This window comes from Benincasa hispida, chromosome 3 (genome assembly GCF_009727055.1).
Source record: "Benincasa hispida cultivar B227 chromosome 3, ASM972705v1, whole genome shotgun sequence".
Lineage (NCBI taxonomy): Eukaryota > Viridiplantae > Streptophyta > Magnoliopsida > Cucurbitales > Cucurbitaceae > Benincasa > Benincasa hispida.
In genome coordinates this window covers 19,889,204-19,911,961 of record NC_052351.1, presented here as the reverse complement: position 1 = coordinate 19,911,961, position 22,758 = coordinate 19,889,204, and the positions used below count along the sequence as shown (strand labels likewise).

At 30.6% G+C, this 22,758-nt stretch overlaps 3 protein-coding genes and 1 long non-coding RNA gene across 8 annotated transcripts; 1 reads left to right on the top strand and 3 right to left on the bottom strand.

Annotated features, from left to right (window-relative positions):
• The first annotated feature begins 207 nt into the window (after positions 1-207).
• Positions 208-6,625, top strand: LOC120073324 (casein kinase II subunit alpha-2). The gene is made up of 10 exons (XM_039026096.1): positions 208-723; positions 1,132-1,261; positions 1,457-1,651; positions 2,064-2,221; positions 3,114-3,204; positions 3,307-3,372; positions 3,486-3,568; positions 3,936-3,999; positions 4,456-4,524; positions 6,240-6,625. Exons 1-10 carry the CDS (start codon positions 434-436, stop codon positions 6,297-6,299), a joined length of 1,206 nt encoding a protein of 401 aa, XP_038882024.1. The 5' UTR covers positions 208-433; the 3' UTR covers positions 6,300-6,625.
• Positions 6,626-6,884: 259 nt separating this feature from the next.
• Positions 6,885-8,510, bottom strand: LOC120073325 (uncharacterized protein At2g23090). The gene is made up of 3 exons (XM_039026097.1): positions 8,327-8,510; positions 8,013-8,053; positions 6,885-7,258 (listed from the first exon to the last, which is right to left on the bottom strand). Exons 1-3 carry the CDS (start codon positions 8,397-8,399, stop codon positions 7,139-7,141), a joined length of 234 nt encoding a protein of 77 aa, XP_038882025.1. The 5' UTR covers positions 8,400-8,510; the 3' UTR covers positions 6,885-7,138.
• Positions 8,511-12,850: 4,340 nt separating this feature from the next.
• Positions 12,851-14,578, bottom strand: LOC120073999. 5 transcript variants are annotated; one of them, XR_005480863.1, is made up of 5 exons: positions 13,844-14,578; positions 13,677-13,748; positions 13,523-13,580; positions 13,175-13,441; positions 12,851-13,065 (listed from the first exon to the last, which is right to left on the bottom strand). It is a non-coding gene; the product is annotated as an uncharacterized LOC120073999 (long non-coding RNA). The 5 variants fall into 5 exon arrangements; XR_005480862.1 differs by lacking the exon at positions 12,851-13,065 and having other exon boundaries at positions 13,123-13,268; positions 13,387-13,441; positions 13,844-14,574; XR_005480859.1 differs by lacking the exon at positions 12,851-13,065 and having other exon boundaries at positions 13,123-13,441; positions 13,844-14,573.
• A 5,296-nt stretch (positions 14,579-19,874) lies between these two features.
• Positions 19,875-21,716, bottom strand: LOC120074565 (uncharacterized protein At2g23090). Its single transcript, XM_039027723.1, has 3 exons — positions 21,534-21,716; positions 21,221-21,261; positions 19,875-20,225 (listed from the first exon to the last, which is right to left on the bottom strand). The coding sequence occupies exons 1-3, from the start codon at positions 21,604-21,606 to the stop codon at positions 20,106-20,108; spliced, it is 234 nt and encodes a 77-aa protein (XP_038883651.1). The 5' UTR covers positions 21,607-21,716; the 3' UTR covers positions 19,875-20,105.
• Positions 21,717-22,758: the final 1,042 nt, after the last annotated feature.

The following is a 22,758-nucleotide window of genomic DNA, read 5'->3' as shown; positions in this document are numbered from 1 at the left end:
CAATTTTGAGTTGTTGAGTTAAATTTTTTAATATCACGTTTGATAATTTGGTAATATTTGAAAAAAAAATGAATAAGCAAAAAGTTAATTAGACATAAAAATGTAAAAACCCCATGATCTGTTATATTAGTTATGAAATTGAAAATTTTGTGATTTGTGATTTTCATTTAATATTTTTCCCCCGACAAGTTTCCTTTGCCTTCTCTTTTCTTCCACATTGCAAAATCAAGGGGAAATAAAATGGGGATAGTGACACAGTGACACACGCAATGGAAGCCAAAGTTTCTGCGTCAAAACTGCAATAATAATTCTCAATTCTATCACGACGTCTCCATTAGCCACTTGAGCCGTCGCGCTCTTTCTTTTCTGTGTGTTCGGACTTCGCGTTTTTTGCGGAGCTCAAGCCTTCTCTCATGGTCTGCTCCTCCGCCACATGAACCATGCTCCCCTCCCGCCCCTCCGCCGTTTCTTAGTCTCTGCCGTCTTTTTCATCCTCCTTCCGGTCGCCCACTCTCCGACCTTACGCTCCCCTCCCCTTCCACCTCCTTCCGACGGCAGCTTCCTCAACTCTGCTGCTGGTGTTGTTCACGAGGATAAGATCACACCGATCGGATTGTTGAGCTCTAACTACCCACCCATGTCTAAAGCCCGTGTTTATGCAGATGTCAATGTTCTGCGCCCCAAGGACTATTGGGATTACGAATCTCTTGCTGTTCAATGGGGGTAAGTTTCAAACCCTAAGTTTTCGGTGGTGGCAACTTGATTGATGGTCTCTTCTCTTGGTTGTTGCGATAATATCCCATTTTTTAGTATATAAATCATCACTGCATGATCTATGACATAATTGCTAGTAAATTGGTTTCATACAATTATTAGGACAGTTGAATGTGCGTAGTTTACTTTCTTTCTCTCTATCATTTTCTATTCTACTAGTATAGTCGGGATCGTTGAGGTTGAGACTGTACTTGGTAAAACTGGATCTGAATTTGGAGAACTTTGTTTGTTTATTTATACACTTCTTTCCCAATCAAACGGAAATTTTTTGTTGTATTAGTATTTTCAACTTTTGGTTCAATACGTGAGCTCCTTTTTCTGACTTGTTTACTGGATTTCTTCTCTCCCTTTCCCCAGTGATCAAGACGATTATGAGGTTGTCCGGAAAGTGGGAAGAGGAAAATATAGTGAGGTATTTGAGGGAATAAATATTAATAACAACGAGCGGTGCATAATCAAGATCCTTAAGCCTGTTAAGAAGAAGAAGGTACGTTTCTTTCAGTTGTCTCTATCAATGGTTTATGTGAAAGACAATGTCACTCTGTCGGTCTGATAATTAAAAGTGTTCAACAATGCCGTGGAAAATTACTTTATTTCGATGCTAGTAGTTTGTATTTGAGACCTATATGTTCAATGAGATCATGTCAGCTACAGATTTGAAGATTAAGTTGATCTTCCGCAGATAAAGAGAGAGATAAAAATACTTCAGAACCTCTGTGGGGGTCCAAACATTGTCAAGCTTTTTGACATTGTCAGAGATCAACATTCAAAAACACCAAGCTTGATTTTTGAGTATGTGAACAGCACGGATTTCAAAGTACTTTATCCAACACTGACTGATTATGATATACGCTACTACATATATGAGCTTTTGAAGGTAAGCATACAGCATGCTTCATGGAAATGTATGTTTGTATGTCAGTTCTCCTTTTCTTCCTTCAACCTCTAGTGGTGCAATCATTAGAAATTATAACTTGTGTATGTTTTAGACGTTTGAATAATCTTTTTGGGGTCAGGAACTAGCTGGGCATGGGTACAGGTTATTATTATTTAAAAGAAATTGAATAAATTCTATGAAGGTTATTGCTCTTTGACGAGGGTTATGGTTCAATTAAGCTCATTGGTTGTTTATCTTTAACTTACTACCGTTGGTGGTATTAGTCCAAATCATTACTTTGTTATAGCCCTTCCTTTGTTTCATAAGAGCAGTGTGGGGGTCTGAAATATTAGGTCTTCACCTCTTTGTATAGCTCTTCTCAGTATATGATGCAGCCATGTCTTGAATACAGGCATTGGATTATTGCCATTCTCAAGGGATAATGCACAGGGATGTCAAACCTCACAATGTTATGATTGACCATGAGTTGCGAAAACTTCGCTTGATTGACTGGGGCCTTGCTGAATTTTATCATCCTGGCAAGGAATATAATGTTCGTGTAGCATCAAGGTAACATCCATTGAAGTTAGATTTTGAATTTTGTCATTGGCAGTTAATCATTGTTGGACTCGGTGTTAAAAGAAAATATTAGAAATGGTACAGAACCAAGGAATCATTTATTTTATTAACTGATATCATCTTTGACAGAACGAGCAATTTTTCATTCATAAATTTAGTTCATTTTAATCCAATCTAATTTAAAATACCCATGGATCAACGTAAACCAACTTAGAACTTTATAACCCAAATACTTTGTACTTTGTCTGATTAGGTTTCTGAGTCATTAAGTTGTTTTTGACCCCTAATTATAAGGTTGTTTAAGACTTTAATGGAATATTTTGGTTGTTCTGGCTCAGGAGCTTAATCATTTATGTTAATGCCTAAAAACACTATTGATGTTTTTCCATCATAGATTTAGTTGAATGCTTGAAAAACACCCGTTTCCATCATAGGTTTATTTTAATGCTTCCCTTTGGCCATTGGTGACTGAAGTTTTTTGCAACTATCCTCTAGGTCTTGGTCCTTTTAGCTTGAAAAACACCCGTTTCCATCATAGGTTTATTTTAATGCTTCCCTTTGGCCATTGGTGACTGAAGTTTTTTGCAACTATCCTCTAGGTCTTGGTCCTTTTAGTTTGGACCTCCCTTTTTGTATATCTTGTTTGGTTGGGGGCATTCCATTCTGTCGGGCTTTTCTATTTATTTATTTATATGACCCTATGCATCTTTTCACTTTTTCTAACGAAAGCATGCTTTCTTATTTTAAAAATAAATAAATAAATAAATGAAAAGCTATGTTGCCATTTTATTTGAGGTTTATGAAGAATGTCTTTCAGTTTCTCTGCATCCATTTAGGTATAAGTTATTTTGTCAGTTAATGAAATTTATATCTATTTTCTCAGATACTTTAAAGGTCCTGAATTGTTGGTTGATTTGCAAGATTATGATTATTCTTTGGACATGTGGAGCCTCGGTTGCATGTTTGCTGGAATGGTGAGAATTTTTTTTCTAAAGATGTTGAACTTTGAAAACCATGAATTTATGAAGCCCATGATTTGTGCTTGAGCAAGTGTTTCCATGTTTGTTCTCTTGTAGATTTTTCGCAAGGAACCTTTCTTTTATGGCCACGACAATCATGACCAGCTTGTAAAAATTGCCAAGGTGAAGTACTTAAAGTTGGTGAAAATGACAATTATTTTTTCAGTCTTTTGGTCTTTGATAATAAATAGGATCTGAATAAAGAATATAACTAATGGTTTCGGATGCAATTTCAGGTTCTTGGGACAGATGAGTTGAATGCATATTTGAACAAGTATCATCTAGAGCTTGATCCTCAACTTGATGCACTTGTTGGGAGGTGTGCTTAAAATTTGATACGATCTTGTGGAGAAGGAATCATTTGTGTGAATTTAAAAAAAAAAAAAAAAAACACTTCTAATTTAGCACAGAGAAGCCTTTTGTTCCAAGATATGATCAATTTTCTTGTAGAATAAGTTGTATTTGAATGATGGATTAAACTAATGGGCATTTAGAAGTTGAAGGGACAAGTTGTAATCCAGATGCCTAGCTAAGATTTTAATATTCTTTGAGTTTTTAGAGTCGAATAAGTTCAGTTAAGATCAATCAAGCCGTGTGTATATTTATTGGCTTGGTCTCCCATGCTTGTTTTAAAAAATAATAGTGGAGATATATATTACTAAATCTTTGTACATTTGCATCTGCAGGCACAGCAGGAAACCGTGGTCTAAATTTATCAATGCAGACAACCAACATCTTGTTTCTCCCGAGGTAATCTATCTTTTGGTTATTTGAAAGTATGGCATATGCGTCACCAGTTTATCATTATATGCTCTTTTTTTTTCCAAAAAAAGAAAACTGACATTCTAATTTACGTTAATACCTTGTAAAGAAAAATCATCAAGTATTTGGAGATAGAACACTAAAGAGAGGCTTCGAAATGTGCTGACTCGAACCAATTTAGCCAAAAGCAATGTCCGTCTTCAAAAACCTTTGGTTTCTTTTCAACCATAGTGCTTAAATTAAAGCTTTTACGTCATGTTATCTCCCTGACATATAATCTTTTTCTTTTTCCATATTAAATGAATGAGTATTTCCAATAAAAGAGAATGATAAATCTTTGAGTTGAAAAGAATGGAACATTCTTAAATATTTCAAAGGACAAAGAAATGTCCTTTCAAATGTTCAATATTTTTCTAACATAGAGTTGTCACTTCCTTAATATAGGCTATTGATTTTCTCGATAAGCTTCTTCGATATGATCACCAGGACAGGCTTACGGCAAGAGAAGCCATGGTATGTGAACTCTTATTTGAACTTTTCCCCGTCAAATTTGCTAATGAAGAGCTTGTTGATTATAATTTCCTGCTATCTATAGCTTGCTTGAAAATCTTTGATGCATTGGATTTAGGGAGTAAAGGTTATTTGGACGAAAATGGTAAACTATTTTAGTTTGAAAATGAAATAGTTTACACTTCAAACACATATTATTATAATCCAAACTAAATAATCTACACTCCAAATGCAAACTACTATAATCCAACTATAATAACCTACTCCTTGTCCGATTGCCCCTTAGGAACTATTTGAATTAAAGTTTTGTATATGTCTAGAAAGGATAACTAAGAATAGGATATTTGGGAATAAGATGTCTGAGAATCAAGAATGATTTGTTTGGTTATGTATAGAAATGAAAATAAGATGTCTGGGAATGTATTATACTTTTTTTTATGCAATCTATAAAATAATAAAAATTGATTTCAATAATTAATTTTTGTTTGTTAATTTATGTTATTACATTAAGTTATTAAATCAATTTTAAGTCATTAAAATTTAACTAAATTTATCCCTCACTCTCTAGTTTAATATATTTATAATCAATTAAATTTCTTATTGCACATTTATATTATCAATTTTTATTAAAAAAATATTGGTAGTTAATTTAAATACTTTCTTTTTGTAGTTTTATTTATTGATTCTAAGTCATCAAACATTGTTTTTAATTTCTAAAAAAATTACGACAATTATAGATTAATCTAGAAGTATAAATGTACAAGATTGTTTAATTGAAAAAAATTAACTTATTTTATTATTAGTTAATTAATTAATATTTTTTTAAAGATTAATTAATAATTTTAATAAATGATTTATGATGTTAATATATATTATCAATAAAAAGGAATTTAAGCAAACATAATTATGGTTATTCATATTTTTTTAAAAAAAAAATATGGTTTTTCATATTAGTTCATAAATTATTATATTATATTATTAATAAAATTAATTATATATGTCAATTATAAACTTAATCTAAACATATTTATAAAAATTAAATAAATTAACCAATATCAATAAAGATGAAAAACAAATAAAATGAAAAGATAAAAAAGTAAGAGAGAGAAAAATCGTTGGAAATGGAGAAAACTCATATATTTGAGTGGTTATGAAAAACTTCTATGGATGGGAATAAGAAATTCATTGTCATTCTCGATGTTAAAAACTTGTACCAAACATGGTGATAGAATATCATTTCTCATTCCTGACTCTTTTATTCCCATGAACCAAACGGGCCATTAGAGATTAAATACTTCTTGTTCCTTTTTAATCCCATTCCTTTTCTTATTAGTAAAATAAATAAATTTATTTGGAAGGATATATAGAGAGAGAGATGGATCATTTTCTAGTTTTAAGCAAGGTACATACGATTTGCACTCCCGGTGTTTCTTGTATTGTTTATAGGAATTGCATTTTTCTTTGAATACAGCTGTAACTCAGCGGATTCGAGGATTCTAATATTGTGTTGTTTCATTCCAAACTAGAGTAAAATGTAATTTGCTGATCTGTTTTCCGAGATTTCCCTATCTTTAATTCAAATTTTTATTTTTTATTTTTTATTTTTTTAAAAAAATAATCTTCATTACATAAATAATTCACCAGGCATTTAGACTCAAGGCTCGACATTTACCGTAGCATATTCAGTGATGTTAATAGTTTGTCCGTATATGTTGCAGGCACATCCATATTTCTCCCAAGTGAGGGCTGCTGAAAATAGCAGGATGCGAACACAGTAGTATTTACATGCTGAAAAGCTAAAGTGTGATATCGGTTGGCTTTGGGATGTTTTAAGTGTTAGCGTTACTACAGAAATATGAGCTGCCTGTATTATAGTTTAAGAAACTGAAGCTAAAAAGGACTTCGATATTATTTTTGAAGTCACTTTTCTTGTTTTGATAATGGATGATAGCTCTCTACCAGCGTATTCTTGTTCTGGAGAAACAATACGTTACGTGCATATTCTAAATCATGTATGCTGCTGCTTTCAATACTTAAACTACTGCCAAATTCTTCATAATTTGTCATTTCAAGACCATTATATTGGCCAAATTGCAAGTTTAAACTTCCAGGAGTTCTAATAACTTTGAAATGTGTTTAGTGAAGTGTGTAATTGATCTCACCTTTCGATTATATGTCTAGTAGGGATTTTTCATCGTTCTTATTTGACAGATTCATGAATTTTAAGAGATATTAAATGAAAGCAAATTTTGTTTACCGCAATGAATAGAGTATATACTACCATATTCACCATGTGAAAAATAATCTCAGTAAGTTCGTAAAATGCAATCTTTGCAAATAAGATACTAGAACTAACATGTAAATTCGCCAAAAGAATGTGGAGCAAACCACCGAACAATTAGTTATAATACCACTAATATATTAATCCAAAGCTAATTTTGTGATACACGAGAAGCCAGACCATAAATAAACACACCAACTAGCGTGCAAACACAGTTCATGTCCAGAAATCATGCATCCTTCTACAGAGTTGAAAAGGCGAAGATTCAGAGCTAAACAATAAAGCAAGGAGGTTGGCTACCAGAGCGTGCCTTGACACTGTTTCTTGTTTGTTCTTTCATTTTTTAAGATGTGGGAAACAAGTATAGACATCAGATTTTGGGTGCTTTGCCTCAGCATGTTCCCTGCATTTGACCTCTGTTGTGGTGCAGATAAAGGTTTGCATGCATACCTTGCACTGCATTCAGTTTCATAGAAAATGCTTAAAACATATCAATGGAATCTAATGTAAGCAAAACTTGAAACTCAAACAACCTGTTTCATTAGGAAATTCACCCAATTGACAAGCATGTAAACAAGACACCCAAATGCATCTAGAATGATGTGGAAATCAAGCATGACAAAAGACGCAGAACAAAACGTTATTTCTAAAAATCAGGACATATGAATTACGGTGGCACCAAAAGTATTTTCACTATCGCACCCCGAGCATTTGAAAGCAAGACCCCAAATACATACGACATCAAGACTTTAAACTTGATAAAGTTCTAGATGCTCCCAAAACCATCACACTAACTGCAGACTATGGCCTCAGCAAGGCCTTCCTAACTTAGATAAGGATACAGATATGAACTCCATAGCCCGTTTAAAACTAATGGTAAGTTCCTGAAGAGAACTGAAAGATTTCTTAGAAATTGGACACCAGAATTCTATTGTATGTAAGGTGCCCATATTATCTAATTCAAAAAACTTATCTATTGAATGTGAAATTCAATATATTGAATTGTGGCTAAAAAAGAACAAAAGAAAGAACCAATTCTAAAACATCAAAATGTACCGCATAAACTAGAATCTAAAGCAAAGCGGTAGAAAGGAGAAACAATTCTCATAAACACAACAAAGATGGACATGGACAAATAATTGAAACCAATATAGTAATAATTCAGCTATCTTCATATAAATTAGCATCAAACATCGTCAAGACAACATACCTGAATAGACATTGCTTTCTTGTTTGCTTCGAGCTGACTTCCTGATAATAGAACAAAGAAAATCTTAAAAATCTGAATCGACAAACGAACGAAAATAATCAACTCGGCAGCTACGCCCCCTCCCCCACGAATCCCAAAACAATATTAAACATTCTTATTGTTGGGGGGATAAACAATTAGAACAATTTCACCCTAACATGGCCGTCAATTTGATTAGCTAGAAATCCACTCAGAGATCAAAGAAAAGTAATCCAACAAAAAAAATAAAGAACTGTCGACAAATAAAGGCGAAGAATTAGAGAGAGAAAACTCGCCCTTAGAAGCTTTCAGCTTCTCCATGTTCTTCTCGCGAGCCATCTTCGATTTCTGCCCGTTCCCCCCTCCCATTATTACGAGGAACCCTGAGAGAACCTCAATAATCTGAAACCCTAATTCGAATAAGAGATCGCCTTCGCTTGGAAGGGGTCGGAGCTCGGAAGCAAAGCGCAAATAAAATAATACAATGCGGTTTGTTCATCTTACAACTAGAGCTGTCATGTACACTTTGATATAATCACCGGCATAAAGGTCACAAACCAATGAGTTTATACTACGGGATTTCCTTTTTCTTTTTTACAGAGGTTATAAACCGGACTTTGATTTGAACCGTGGAGAGGAGAATAAAGCTTTTTTTATCACAAGTTCTCTTTTTTTTTCTCTCTTTTTATTTATTTATTTATTGATTCTTTTTTCCATTATAGGTTCATACGTAGAAGATTAGCTCACCACCTTTATTAAGTATAAATAAATAATAGATGATTGAATTTGTATCTATTTGATTCCTAAATTTAGAAAAGTATTTTATATGTATTAACTCTCAATTTTATGTCTGGTTTAATTTTAACTTCATATTTGATTAGTCTTTTTAAAACTCTCAGACTTACCAAAAACTAAATTAAAAGTTTGGGTCTTAAACATCCAACTTAATTTTATGTATAATATTTCAATTCATTTTTTAGATTTTAAATATTTTGAATCTATTAGACACAATTGAAGTTTTGAAAAACTTATTAGTTACTTTTTAAAGTTTAATAGTTTATTTAAATACAAACTTATTTTAGTACATGTTAAATACAAATTTGAAAGTTTAGAGATTTTTATTAAAAAAATATATAATTTTGAAAGTTTAGAGATCAACTAAATATATAAGTTGACCAACATATAATTGATTTTATGAAATTAGTTGAGAAATGCGTGCACATGCAAATGAAATCTCGTAGTCTTTATTAAAAAAACTAAAATATAATGAATAGCATGTAATAAATAAATCATTATTTTTTTTAATTACCATAAACTTTTAAGTGTTAGAAAATGGAACCATTTTTATTTTTCACATTTTCATATTATTGCTTTTTTTCAAAACAAATCGTTTTATATGGTACCATACTAACCATTTTTTTTTTTTAATTAGCAATTATTTGAATAGTTGCCATTATTTGAAGAGAATGACTCAAAAGAGAATTTTATGAAAAAGTAATAATTAAATAGTATGATAAATATTCTTCTATGTAATCCTGTAAAATCTTATAGTTTTAATTTCCAACAGCTAAAAGATGTTTAACTTTTATTTGAAGTTTGTTTCATTCTCCATAAAATTTATGAAAAAAAATTAATACATTATAATTTGAAAGATTAAGATTATTATAATTAAATTAAAAAAAGACCAATGCAATAAAAATAAAGTTTTAATTTGAAAACTCATCATTTCTTTGGAATATCCAATAATCTCAACTTTTTTTCAAATGTTTTGAATTCTTTATTCAAATTTTAGTAAAAATTAAAGATTCTTAATTACATGTGTTTATAATTTAAGTCTTCAGAATTTTTTAATATATAAATCTTACTTTATTTACTTTTAAACTTGTCTCTTAAAAAGATCTTGTGCTTCTTTTCTAAATTTTAATTATATGAAATTTCTTTTATCTAAGAACATGATCAAACACTTTCATTTTTTTTCTTTTATATAAGCATTTCTAATCAACGTGAAAGGAAGCATTTGTTAGATGTATAACCACAACCCTCAAAATATTCACATCTCATTGACATCATTTGAATTAATTGATGCTCATCAAATAGATCCACTTGAAGAGCTGCCTTCCACTAGCACCATTTACACCTAATCGACATAAAACTTTAATTTTGAAATATATAAATATATTTTGTGAACTGAAATTTAGAAAAGTCACATCTATTGTCCTTTGGATAGACACCTACACTTGAGGAAACTTATTTTGTCGGCAAATGGTAACATAGAAATTTACTAAAAATAAAAGGACAAATATACAAAATTAAAATTTTCCCTTATAGGCCTTTTTACATATTGGAATATATTAAAAAAAATAACGAAACATGAATCTTAACAAATCGATGCAGATACCTTATAGTTATGCCTAGGAAATGTCAGAAAATCATATCCAATTATATTGATTCGTTGTCTTTCTACCAAAAAAAAAAAAAAAAAAAAATCAAATGAAAACTATTCCCAAAAAAATCAAATGAAAACTGCTAAACTAAAAATACAAAAATATGCATAAAACAAAAACAACAATAATCAGTTCATTGTTCAACATTTTCTAAAACATTAACAATGTCGTAGATCCGTTGCCATCTCAACACCTATAAAACATAAGTTACAAAAATTCGTTAAACAAAGAAAAAATTCCACTACCATTAACATTTTCACCAAAACGTATTGAATAAAATAGATCAAAAAATTAACTTGAAATTATCGTTTTTAAATTCGACTTTAATTTTTCATTTTGGAATTTTCATTCCGTCCTATCAATGCTGACATAAATTTTAGAGTTTTGTGCACTTTGGTCTCATTTCAATCTCTAATAATTTAGAAATTGATACTTATGAACAACTAACAAAAATAAAATTTTGAAAATACTTAAATAATAATACTAATAATAAAAAAAAGGTTAGGGTGGTTGTCAGAAGAGATGAAATCTCTCTGCAAAAGGATGCTTTGATGAAAGAATTTGATTCATAAAAGGTTTTAACCGAAGAAAATAATTGGGATAAAATAGGAAATGTAACTAATTGTTAGGACAAAAAGGAAAAAGAAAAATTCTCCCCTTATTGTCCCCTTTAATATAGTGTGATATCCACTCTGTTAGTCTAGATGAGTAAAATAAGTAAGGTTCTAAATATCAAAATCCCGATTTTATGTACATATCGATATCGATGGAAATGTTTGGAAACTTTATGAAAATTTATATAATTACTTAATGAAACTTTGATTGAGACTGAATTAAATACAACCATTTTAAATTATCATTTCAAATAAGACAATATTTAGATGTATGTTGTAAAATATTTGTTTAAATGTTGATACGAGAACACAAATTTAAAAAAGAAATAGAAAAATAATTATAAAATAGTATCAAATACTGAAAATTATTTAAAAGTTAAAGAATGTGAAATATTTGGATATAAAATAATTATAAATGATTTATCATAAAATAGTGTGGATACAAAAATGAAAAATCATAATATTAAACTTAACATAATATAAAATAATAAGAATATAAAAATTATAACATTGAATATAAGAAAGATATAAAACCATGACATTAAACATAACACAATATAATGGAAAAGAAAAAAAAATTCTCGAAGTAGATAGAGTTTGGGAGAAAATGAGAGGATCAGATAACTCACATAAATTCAAGTTTAAGATAGAATTTTTGAAAATTTTCGACCAAAATTTTTCTCCTACTGATTTTCGAGATTTCAATTGAAAATTTAAACTATGGTAATAAGACATCGAGATTAATAGCTCAAGAGTAAATATGGTGAAAATCAAAATATTTATACTATTAACAAGAGTAACAAGAGTGGTCTGAGGTAAATTATACGATACCTCACACTTTAAATAGGTAAATTATACAAAATATTTATAACTTTGAGGTAGGTTCAACTATGTATCTGTTTTTACTCTTTCAAATATTTGTTCAAAGTTCTTAGGCTTAGAAATGATTCCAACAAAAATATATATCTTTTTTTTTTTATTTTTTTAATAAAAAGATGAAATTGATATAGCGGTATAAAACTTTAGAAGGTGTATCATCTAATATTATTTATAATTATATAGAAAATCAAATATATCGTTCATGTTAAGTCACTACTACAAAAATTAGATTACTTGATGTTTTTCTAAGGTTAAGTAAAAGGTATACCTGACGCTTATAAAAGCATCGAATATTCGGCTGTCAAGTATAGTATGATAACTTGACTCCGAAAAAACGTCAAGACAAATATTTCTTGATACAATTTTCGTGTCAAGAAATATAATACACTTGACATTGGTGGTATGTCTTGATTACATATCATATATAATAACTCTTGATGTTTGTTATTTGTTAAGTATATGTCTTTTTTTTTTTTTCAAATTAAATGTCTTAATTAATATTCTCATTTTCTGCCTTGTATTCTAACAATACAATTACATCAACTAAATAAAAATTATACATTTAAGATCTATCAACTCAATATATTCACTAAAAATTTCATATGTTCAACTATGACCTTTCATATGAACACTCCTCACAAATTACAACAATATTTCTCTTTCACAAATTACATACACGAAATAAAATCTCAACTATTGCTTTTGTATATAAAACTCAACTTTCAACAAACACAAAAGTGAGCAATTGTTTAAAAGTAATTGCTCAACAAAGCACATTATTTAATCTATACTTTGAGTTTTGAAGTCTAAAGATCGAGACCTAAGGGTCAGGCAAGCTATATTTAAGCAAGTCAACCGAAAAAATAGAATAAAGAGCGATAACATCAAATTTAAAAATATAAAAATAAGTGTTAAGATATAACAATGACAAAAAGTCACGCACAAGGAAAAATGTACATGATTTGCTTACTTTATGCAATGGAAAAATATCATACTCGAGACTTAAAAAATATCTACAACCTAAAGTTAAGGATTTATTGGGATTTCATTCATTCTCTTTTGACCATATCCAGTCTCAAGAGGAACAATTACCTTTCACTACAAAACAAAGGAAGATGGGAGAGATTTGAGAAAATATAATAAAGAGGAAGAAGATTATCAACAAATCAAGCATATGCTAAAATTTAAAATAGAAGAATGCAGATACCTTTCGCCCAACTTTCACAACTTATCTCATCTACAAGCAATAAAAAATAGAGAATATTGGAAGCTCAATCTTATCTACAAAATGTCGTTCAAACCTACAACAAAGTAATCCAATCTTATCTACAAAATTTCATTCAAAACTACATAATATTGGAAGCCCAAGTCTTCAAATTTTCATTCACCAAAATAATCGATTAACTTCAAATAGATTACCCAAAGTGTGGCTTGATTTGAATGTCGCTTCAAAACTACAACAAAGCAATCCAACCTACGAAAAGTTCAATAATAATAGTTACAATATCCAAATTTCAGCAACTATGTAACCAAAAGAGTTTCAAGGCTTTAATACCTATCAAAACGTTCAAACATCATTAACTTTTTAGAAAGTGGCTCCAGTCCCTTGAAATCTTTGAATTGAACATCAAAAATTGAAAATAACTCAATTATTAAACCAATACTTCAACGGGTAACAATGAACTATTAACACTAAGCTCCAAACTTACCAAAACCTTGCCAATATCGGTCTCAAACCTATTAGACAGCAACTCAACTCCTTCCAACACTTCAAAATCAATCTCATCATCAAACATTCAAACAAGCAAATCATTATAGAAGATGCTACATTATAACCCAAATCACAAATTCATTTCAATACATCCAAAACACTTACTCGAAGTGTTTGCTCAAATCAATGCTTCATTCAAGCCTCGACTAACTTATCTGAAAAGAAAAATAAAAGAGGAACAAGAACACTTATAAAACTATAAGAAGCTCTTAGAGGCAGCGTGGCTGTACGACGAATTCGGTGGAGGACTGATAGTTGTTGGTGGAGAACTGACCGAATTCAACGCGAGGACTGACCAGATTTGGTGCGAGGCTAGGCTAGGTGACTGGTGCGAATTCGGTGGAGGAATAACCGGTGGGTCTTGTACGGTGGTTGACGGGTGGGCATCTGGCGTGGATCCGATGGCATCTGGCTCAAATCTGGTAGGTATTTAAGATTCGCCAAGAAAACCCATACAAGACACCAAAAACTTACCCAAAATGCCGATTCTGGAAAGCAATGATGCCGACGGCAGGTCTGAGATTGGGCGACGGTAAGACAAAACCATACAACGAGTGATCTGAAAGAGAAAGATCAGACGGAAATGGAGAGATCGGCAGCGATGGGTGCACATGGAAGCTCTAACGGTGCTCGCAGTCGGTCGTTCCTTGGAGGTGCGGCACAGAGGAGGGATGGGTTACGAGAAGGAGACGAAATCGGTACAGAGGAGGATCGTTTCGTTGAAGTGATGGTTGAAATCGGTGGCAATAGACGGTTAGAGGGAGAGAGAGTTATCAGGAGGGGGGAGGGGGTTGCAGCGTGAGAGAGAGAATAAAGGGATTTTCTAATTTGATAATTGTTTTTATTTATTTGAAATAATAAGTTAATTATTTTTTATATTTTATTTGATAATTTTGGTAGAAGGAAAACCAAATTTGAAAGGGAAATGAAAATGGGGAGAGAGGGAAATAAATAATAAAGATTAAAAAAATATTGCTTTTTATATTTTACTTGACATGAAAAATATGTCAAGTAAGAGTTTCTTATACTTACACGAAAAACGTATCAAGAAAGGCTTTATATTACTTGACACGAAAAACGTGTCAAGTAATGGTTCGCGTGAAAATATCCAAATATTTCGTCAATCTCTACTTTTCTAACCCTTTTACTTGACATTTTCTTTCTTAAAAGATCATTACTTGACGTTTTTTTCTACATAAATGTCAAGTAATTAAAAATTACAAATGTCAAATAATGTAGATTTTATAGTAGTGCTTGATCTGACTCATGAAAATTTTGTTACGATTGCCTGTGGTGTGATAAATATATTATTTTTAAAAAAATTATATAGAAGATCAAATCATTGTTATCACTTATTTTATCTTAAAAGATATCATTAAAATCATTAACATAATTTTCTTCAACCACCAAGTAATTTTATGTAAATGATATTGCAAATAATATCATGTCAATCTTTTAATACACATTAGTCATCATGTCAACTTCTATCTTGATATTTAAAAAAAAAAAAAAAAAAAAAAAAAAAAAATAATTTTTGGAACCACCGATAAAGGTAATTAAGAGCCCTGAAAGCCTTAAGGACATAAGTGAAATGAATTAATTTACTATAAAGCTCATGGTATTTTGAATTATTTAACCTTCTTTTTAAAAAAAAAAAAAAAATCATTTAACTAATTGAAAAACATTCAGATATAATTTTAGATTTAAATATTTAGGCAAATAAACATGGACCACTCTACCTTCCATTTGGATCATTCGTTGGACCAAACCAAATGAAGAGTTCTTTTTTTTCCCGGAGGACAAGGCTTCTTCTTCTTATTATTATTATTATTCAACAACCATACATGAGGTGACAATTCAAACGTGCCAATTAAACTAGGTTCATATCAGTGGTAAAGTATTTTCAATGTAAAAACTATGAGATGAAAATTTGAATTTTCAAAATTATGCGAGTACATACCTAACGGTGCATTTAGTTAGTGATGGAAAAACAAAAATATGAAAATAAGATATTCAGCGAAAAACATAATTGCTTTTCATATTTTTTAAATACATATTTTATTGTATATTTTGAAATTGGATTCCAACTTAAATAACTGTTCACCAAAAACTATTATAATTATCAACTAAATATTACCTTAAATCTCAATTATATTGAATTATTTTATGAACCTGATTTATGTTATGAATTTTGCATACTCATCATCTTATAATTATAGTACGATTTATAGTTTATATTATTCATATTTTAATTTAAAAAATGAAAAGGATTGATAACATAAAATATTATATTTATAAAATTAAACTTATTTGTCTTTCCTAAAGTAATTCTACATTTGAAATTTTTAAAGTTCAAAATCTAAATAGACTCAAAATATAAAAATGTTGTTTTCAAGTTTTCACTATTTGAATCACATAAATTAAAAAATAGTATTAAAACAAATTTGTCAAATATTGAGTTAGTGAATCTAAAAACATAAAACAAAATTTATATATTGTTTAAAGCAGTCCCTTCATATGGTTTAATATTTTAAAATCTTAAATTTTTGTAGTGTAGCATGTCTATTTGGATTGTGTAGAGCAACAAGTTTATAAATTTTACTGTGTTTGGTTGGTACTTCTTTTTCTTGAAGGGAAATTAACTAATGAATAGAAATAAAGATTTGAAGTAAAAAGTCAGAATTTTTTCGTAGTTCATGAACTATCATTTATCAATTTCGGAGTCTGAGATTATTGGATGAGAATATGATCAAAATTCTATGTCGGTTAAATAAATGGACGATCGTGGGTTTATAAGGAAGAACAATTATCTTTAATAGGCTAATGGCATGAGACCTTTTAGGATGAAATCAAAAACAAAATTATAAAGATTTTTACAGAGATAATTGGAAGGTCGTTGTCTTTATTAAAGATTTCATCTATTTTAAGTATGCTAAAAAAGAAAAACAAAAAAAGAAGTTACTCTTTAAAAAAACGATAATAATAAAGAAATTATTCATTAGAATCGACCGTTTACCATATCCAAAGATTGGTGATTGTCGGTGACACCTAAATTTCATTTTATATTTTTCTTACGGCATTTTTGGTTGTTTTTAGGAGAGAGATAGACATGGAAGAAGGTAGTTTTATATGGTGTCTTTTGGGTGAATGCATTGAATTTGTCATTTATCGGTTCCCTGTCGTTTTTAGTTGCCTTTTTGCGGCCAATGAACGTGATAAAACTTTAATATAGAGTTGAATAATAATAATTTGAGTACGTCCTGCTGCTTCTTCTCAAGCCCAACAATGAAAACTTGTACGAAACATTATATTTATTTTAATATTCATTAATCAAATATTATATTTTATGGACTCTGTTATATAAAAGTATAAATTTTAAAAGTTAGTTAGGTGTCGTTTGGGGCAAAAAATTGATTGTTGTAGTTCTAAGTTATTATAGTTAGATTATAATAATTTGTGTTTTGAATGTAGATTATTTTAGTTTTGGTTATGATAGTATGTGTTTGAGGTATAAACTATTTTAGTTTGAGAAGGAAATAGTAAACACTATAGCAACGAATAAAAAGAATGATGAATATAAAACAGTAAATACTATAGCAAATAGGAGTTTTTGAAATAGTATTGACTGTAGCTAATTGGGAAATACAAAATAGTATTTATTATAGCAATGGCTAAATATTATCGTCTTAGAATAGTTTTTTCCCCATCAATTTTGCTAATTAAGAGCTTGTTGATTATATTTTCCTGCTATCTATAGCTTGCTTGAAAATCTTTGATGCATTGGATTTAGGCGAGTAAGAGTTATTTGGACGAAAACGGTAAACTATTTTAGTTTGAGAAGGAAATAGTTTACACCTTAAACATATGCTATTAATCCGAACTAAAATAATCAACATCCCAAATACAAATTATTATAATCCAACTATAATATCCTAAGACTATAATAACTAGCTTCTTGTCCCATTGCCCCTTACGAGCGGCTTGGATTAAGTTTTTGTAGATGTTTGAGAATAAACAATGCCTAAGAATAGGATATCTGAGAATTAGATGTCTTGAATCAAAGATGACTGTGTTTGTTATGTATGAAAATGAGAATAAGATGACTGTATTATACTTTTTTTTATGCAATTCTAAAATATAAAATTAATAAAAGTTAATTTCAACAATTATTTTTAGTTTGTTAATTTATTTTATTACGTTAAGTTATTAAATCAATTTTAAGCCATTAAAATTTAACTAAATTTATCCGCTCACTCTCTAACTTAATATATATCAATTAAATTTTTTTATTGCACATTTATATTATCAATTTTTATTAAAAAAATATTGATAGTTAATTTAAATATATTTTTTTTTGTAGTTTTGTTAATTGAAGAGTTTTGTTTAATGTCAATTATAAGTCTTATATATATAAAGAAGTTGATATAAACTAATTGATTTGAAGTCATTAAACAATATTCTTAATTTTTAAAAAATAACTATGATTATAGATTAATCTAGAAGCATAAGTGTACAAGATTGTTTAATTGAAAAAAATTAACTTATTTTATTATTATTTAATTAATTAATATTTTTTAAAGATTAATTAATAATTTTAATAAATAATTTATGATGTTAATATATATTATCAATAAAAAGGAATTTAAGCAAACGTAATTATGGTTATTCATATTTTTTAAAAAGATTATGGTTTTTCATATTAATTCATAATAGAATAAATTATTATATTAGCATTATTATTAATCAAATTAAGTACATTTGTCAATTATAAATTTAATTTAAACATAGTTATAAAAATTAAATAAATTAACCAATGCCAACAAAGAAGAAAAACAAATAAAATGATAAAAGTAAGAGAAAGAGAAAAGCCATTGGAAATGGATAAAATCCATATATTTGAGTGGTTATGAAAAACTCCATGGATGGGAATATGTAATGCATTCTCATTCTCAAGTTAGTAATAGAATATCATTTCTCATTCATGCCTCTTATTTCCATGAACTCAGGCCATTAGAGATTAAATACTTCTTATTCCTTTTTAATCCCATTTCTTTACTTATTAGTAAAATAAATAAATTTATTTGGAAGGATATATATAGAGAAAGAGATGTGGATCATTTTCTAGTTTTAAGCAACGTACATACGATTTGAACTCCCGATGTTTCTTGTATTGTTTACAGGAATTGCATTTTTCTTTGGATTTCTAATATTGTGTTGTTTCATTCCAAACTAGAGTAAAATGTAATTTGCTGATCTGTTTCCGGAGATTTCCCCAGCTTTAATTCAACTTTTTATTATTAAAAAAAAAACAAAAACAAAAACAAACTTCATTACATAAATAATTCACCAGGCTTTTAGACTCAAGGCTCGACATTTGAATAATTACCTAGCATATTCAGTGATGTTAATAGTTTGCCCGTATATGTTGCAGGCATATCCATATTTCTCCCAAGTGAGGACTGCTGAAAATAGCAGCATGCGAACACAGTAGTATCTACATTATGCGGGAAGTGCGATATCGCTTGGCATTGGGATGTTTTAAGTGTTAGCGTTACTACAAAAATATGAGCTGCCCTGTATCATATAGTTTAAGAAACTGAAGCTAAAAGGCACTTCGATATTATTTTTGAAGTCACTTTTCTTGTTTTGATAATGGATGATAGCTCTCTACCAGCGTATTCTTGTTCTGGAGAAACAATATGTTACGTGCATATTCTAAATCATGTATGCTGCTGCTTTCAATACTCTTAAACTACTGCCAAATTTTTCATAATTTGTCATTTCAAGACCATTATATTGGCCAAATTGCAAGTCTAAACTTCCAAGAGTTCTAATAACTTTGAAATGTGTTTAATGAAGTGTGTAATTGATCTCACCTTTCTTCTAGTAAGTATGTCTAGTAGGTATTTTTTATCGTTCATATTTGATAGATTCATGAATTTTAAGAGATGTTAAATAAGAAAACAAATTTTGTTTACCGCAACGAAAGGATATATACTACCATATTGACCATGTAAAAAATAATCTCAGTAAGTTTGTAAAATGCAATCTTTGCAAATAAGATACTAGAACTAACATGTAAATTCGCTAAAAGAATGTCGAGCAAACCACCGAACAATTAGTTATAATACGCCAATTAAATAAGACCATGGAAAATATACCACTAATATATTAATCCAAAGCTAATTTTGTGATACACAAGGAGCCAGACCATAAATAAACACACCAACTAGCGTGCAAACACAGTTCATGTCCAGAAATCATGCATCCTTCTACAGAGTTGAAAAGGCGAAGATTCAGAGCTAAACAATAAAGCAAGGAGGTTGCCTACCAGTGCGTGCCTTGACACTGTTTCTTGTTTATTCTTTCATTTTTTAAGATGTGGGAAACAAGTATAGACATCAGATTTTGGGTGCTTTGCCTCGGCATGTTCCCTGCATTTGACCTCTGTTGTGGTGCAGATAAAGGTTTGCATGCATACCTTGCACTGCATTCAGTTTCATAGAAAATGCTTAAAACATATCAATGGAATCTAATGTAAGCAAAACTTGAAACTCAAACAACCTGTTTCATTAGGAAATTCACCAATTGACAAGCATGTAAAAAAGACACCCACGAGCATCCTAGAATAGATGTGGAATCAAGCATGACAAAAGACGCAGAACAAAACGTTATTTCTAAAATCAGGACATATGAATTACGGTGGCACCACAAGTTATTTCACTATCGCAGCCTGAGCATTTGAAGCAAGTCATCACCCCAAATACGTACGACGTCAAGACTTTAAACTTAATAAAGTTCTAGATGCTCCCAAACCATCACACTAACTGCAGGCTATGGCCATCAGCAAGGCCTTCCTAACTTACTTAAGGATACAGATATGAACTCCATAGTTCGTAAAACTTACAGTAAGTTCCTGAAGAAGACTGAAAGATTTACTGAGTAATTGGACACCAGCATTCCATTTGCATGTAAGGTGCCCATACTATCTAATCGAAAAAAACTCATATTGAGAGTGTAATTCAAAGTCCAACATCAAGACTTTTAACTAGTAACTGCAGGCTATGGTCATCCGCAAGGTCTTCCTAACTTAACGATACAGATATGAACTCCATAGTCCATAATACTACTGGTAAGTTCCTGAAGAGAACTGAAAGATTTACTTAGAAATTGAACACCAGCATTCTATTCGTATGTAAGGTGCCCATACTATCAAATTAAAAAAACTTATCTATTGAATGTGAAATTCAATATATTGAAATGTGGCTAAAAAAGAAAAAAAAAAAAAAAAAGAAAAGAACCAATTCTAAAACATCAAAATGTACAGCATAAACTAGAATCTAAAGCACAAGCGGTAGAAAGAAGAAACAATTCTCATAAACACAACAAAGATGAACATGGACAAATAAATTGAAATCAATATGGTAACTAATTCAGCTATCTTCATATAAATTAGCATCAAACATCGTCAAGACAACATACCTGAATAGACATTGCTTTCTTGTTTGCTTCGAGCTGACTTCCTGATAATAGAACAAAGAAAATCTTAAAAATCTGAATCGACAAACGAACGAAAATAATCAACTCGGCAGCTACGCCCCCTCCCCCACGAATCCCAAAACAATATTAAACATTCTTATTGTTGGAAGGATAAACAATTAGAACAATTTCACCCTAACATGGCCGTCAATTTGATTAGGTAGAAATCCACTCAGAGATCAAAGAAAAGTAATCCAACAAAAAAATAAAGAACTGTCGACAAATAAAGGCGAAGAATTAGAGAGAGAAAACTCGCCCTTAGAAGCTTTCAGCTTCTCCATGTTCTTCTCGCGAGCCATCTTCGATTTCTGCCCGTTCCCCCCTCCCATTATTACGAGGAACCCTAAGAGAACCTCAATAATCTGAAACCCTAATTCGAATAAGAGATCGCCTTCGCTTGGAAGGGGTCGGAGCTCGGAAGCAAGGCGCAAATAATACAATGCGGTTTGTTCATCTTATCGCTAGAGCTGTCATGTACACATTGATATAATCACCCGCATGAAGGTCACGGACCAATGAGATTATACTACGGGATTTCCTTTTTCTTTTTTACAGAGGTTATAAACCGGACTTTGATTTGAACCGTGGGGAGGAGAATAAAGCGAGCTTTTTCATAGCAAGTTCTCTTTTTTTTTTTTTCCCTCTTTTTATTTATTTATTGATTCTTTTTTCCATTATAGGTTCAATATACCTAGAAGATTAGCTCACGACCTTTATAAAGTATAAATACATATTTTGTAATTAAGTTTTAATTTATCGTGTAATTAAACTTTAATTTATGTTGAACTATTTGGATAAATCAGAATTTGAGATTTAAGTATTTGACTAAGTTAAAATACAATTTAATTATTTGAAATTTTGGACTTTGGGCTTGCAAATGGAGATTTGATTATTTATGGAATTAATTCAATTTGTTTTGTTGGAAGATTTAAAATATTTTGAAAAAGGGATGTGGGATTTGGAATTTAAAAGGGAAAAGGAAAAAGGGTTAAATATTATATATTGGCATAAGTAGGGAGAAAAAAAAAGAAAAAGAAAAGAAAAGTGAAGCCCTCCCCCGAAGGAAACCCTGGCTGCCACTCAAGTCGGAGTCGTCGTCCCCTGAGAGCTCGCTAGTCGCACATTGTCAGTCCATTTCTTCTAGACGCGTTGCTGTCGGAGTCCTCAACTCCACCACCCGTCGAAGTCCTCGACTTTGTCGTTGGTCATTACCTCGTCGAGTGTTGTTGTCGCACGCCGTCAGGGTCCTCAGCTTCGCCGCGCGTTCCTTGCTCGGATTTGAGTGACTTGGCCCGACGCGCCACCATTAGCCATCTCTTCTCGTTTCCATTCATCCGCGTCGGTCTGAGTTTTCGAGCCGCCAGTTTTGGTCCACGTTTTTCGACCGACCGTCGTTTCTTGGATTTTTAGTGAGATTTTTTTTTTGTTGGATTTATTGTTGGGATGTCTCTAATGTCCATTAATTCTCGATTTCGAACTAA

What these genes read in the sequence shown, in the direction of transcription:
- LOC120073324 (XM_039026096.1), top strand. Translation starts at nt 434, where the DNA reads ATGAACCATGCTCCCCTCCCGCCCCTCCGCCGTTTCTTAGTCTCTGCC. An exon ending in AGCTTGTAAAAATTGCCAAG is followed by an intron (nt 3,373 to 3,485) that starts GTGAAGTACTTA and finishes ATGCAATTTCAG; the next exon opens with GTTCTTGGGACAGATGAGTT. An exon ending in TTACGGCAAGAGAAGCCATG is followed by an intron (nt 4,525 to 6,239) that starts GTATGTGAACTC and finishes TATATGTTGCAG; the next exon opens with GCACATCCATATTTCTCCCA.
- LOC120073325 (XM_039026097.1), bottom strand. Translation starts at nt 8,399, where the DNA reads ATGGGAGGGGGGAACGGGCAGAAATCGAAGATGGCTCGCGAGAAGAAC. An exon ending in GAAGCTGAAAGCTTCTAAGG is followed by an intron (nt 8,054 to 8,326) that starts GCGAGTTTTCTC and finishes TTCTATTATCAG; the next exon opens with GAAGTCAGCTCGAAGCAAAC. An exon ending in AGAAAGCAATGTCTATTCAG is followed by an intron (nt 7,259 to 8,012) that starts GTATGTTGTCTT and finishes AACTGAATGCAG; the next exon opens with TGCAAGGTATGCATGCAAAC.
- LOC120074565 (XM_039027723.1), bottom strand. Translation starts at nt 21,606, where the DNA reads ATGGGAGGGGGGAACGGGCAGAAATCGAAGATGGCTCGCGAGAAGAAC. An exon ending in GAAGCTGAAAGCTTCTAAGG is followed by an intron (nt 21,262 to 21,533) that starts GCGAGTTTTCTC and finishes TTCTATTATCAG; the next exon opens with GAAGTCAGCTCGAAGCAAAC. An exon ending in AGAAAGCAATGTCTATTCAG is followed by an intron (nt 20,226 to 21,220) that starts GTATGTTGTCTT and finishes AACTGAATGCAG; the next exon opens with TGCAAGGTATGCATGCAAAC.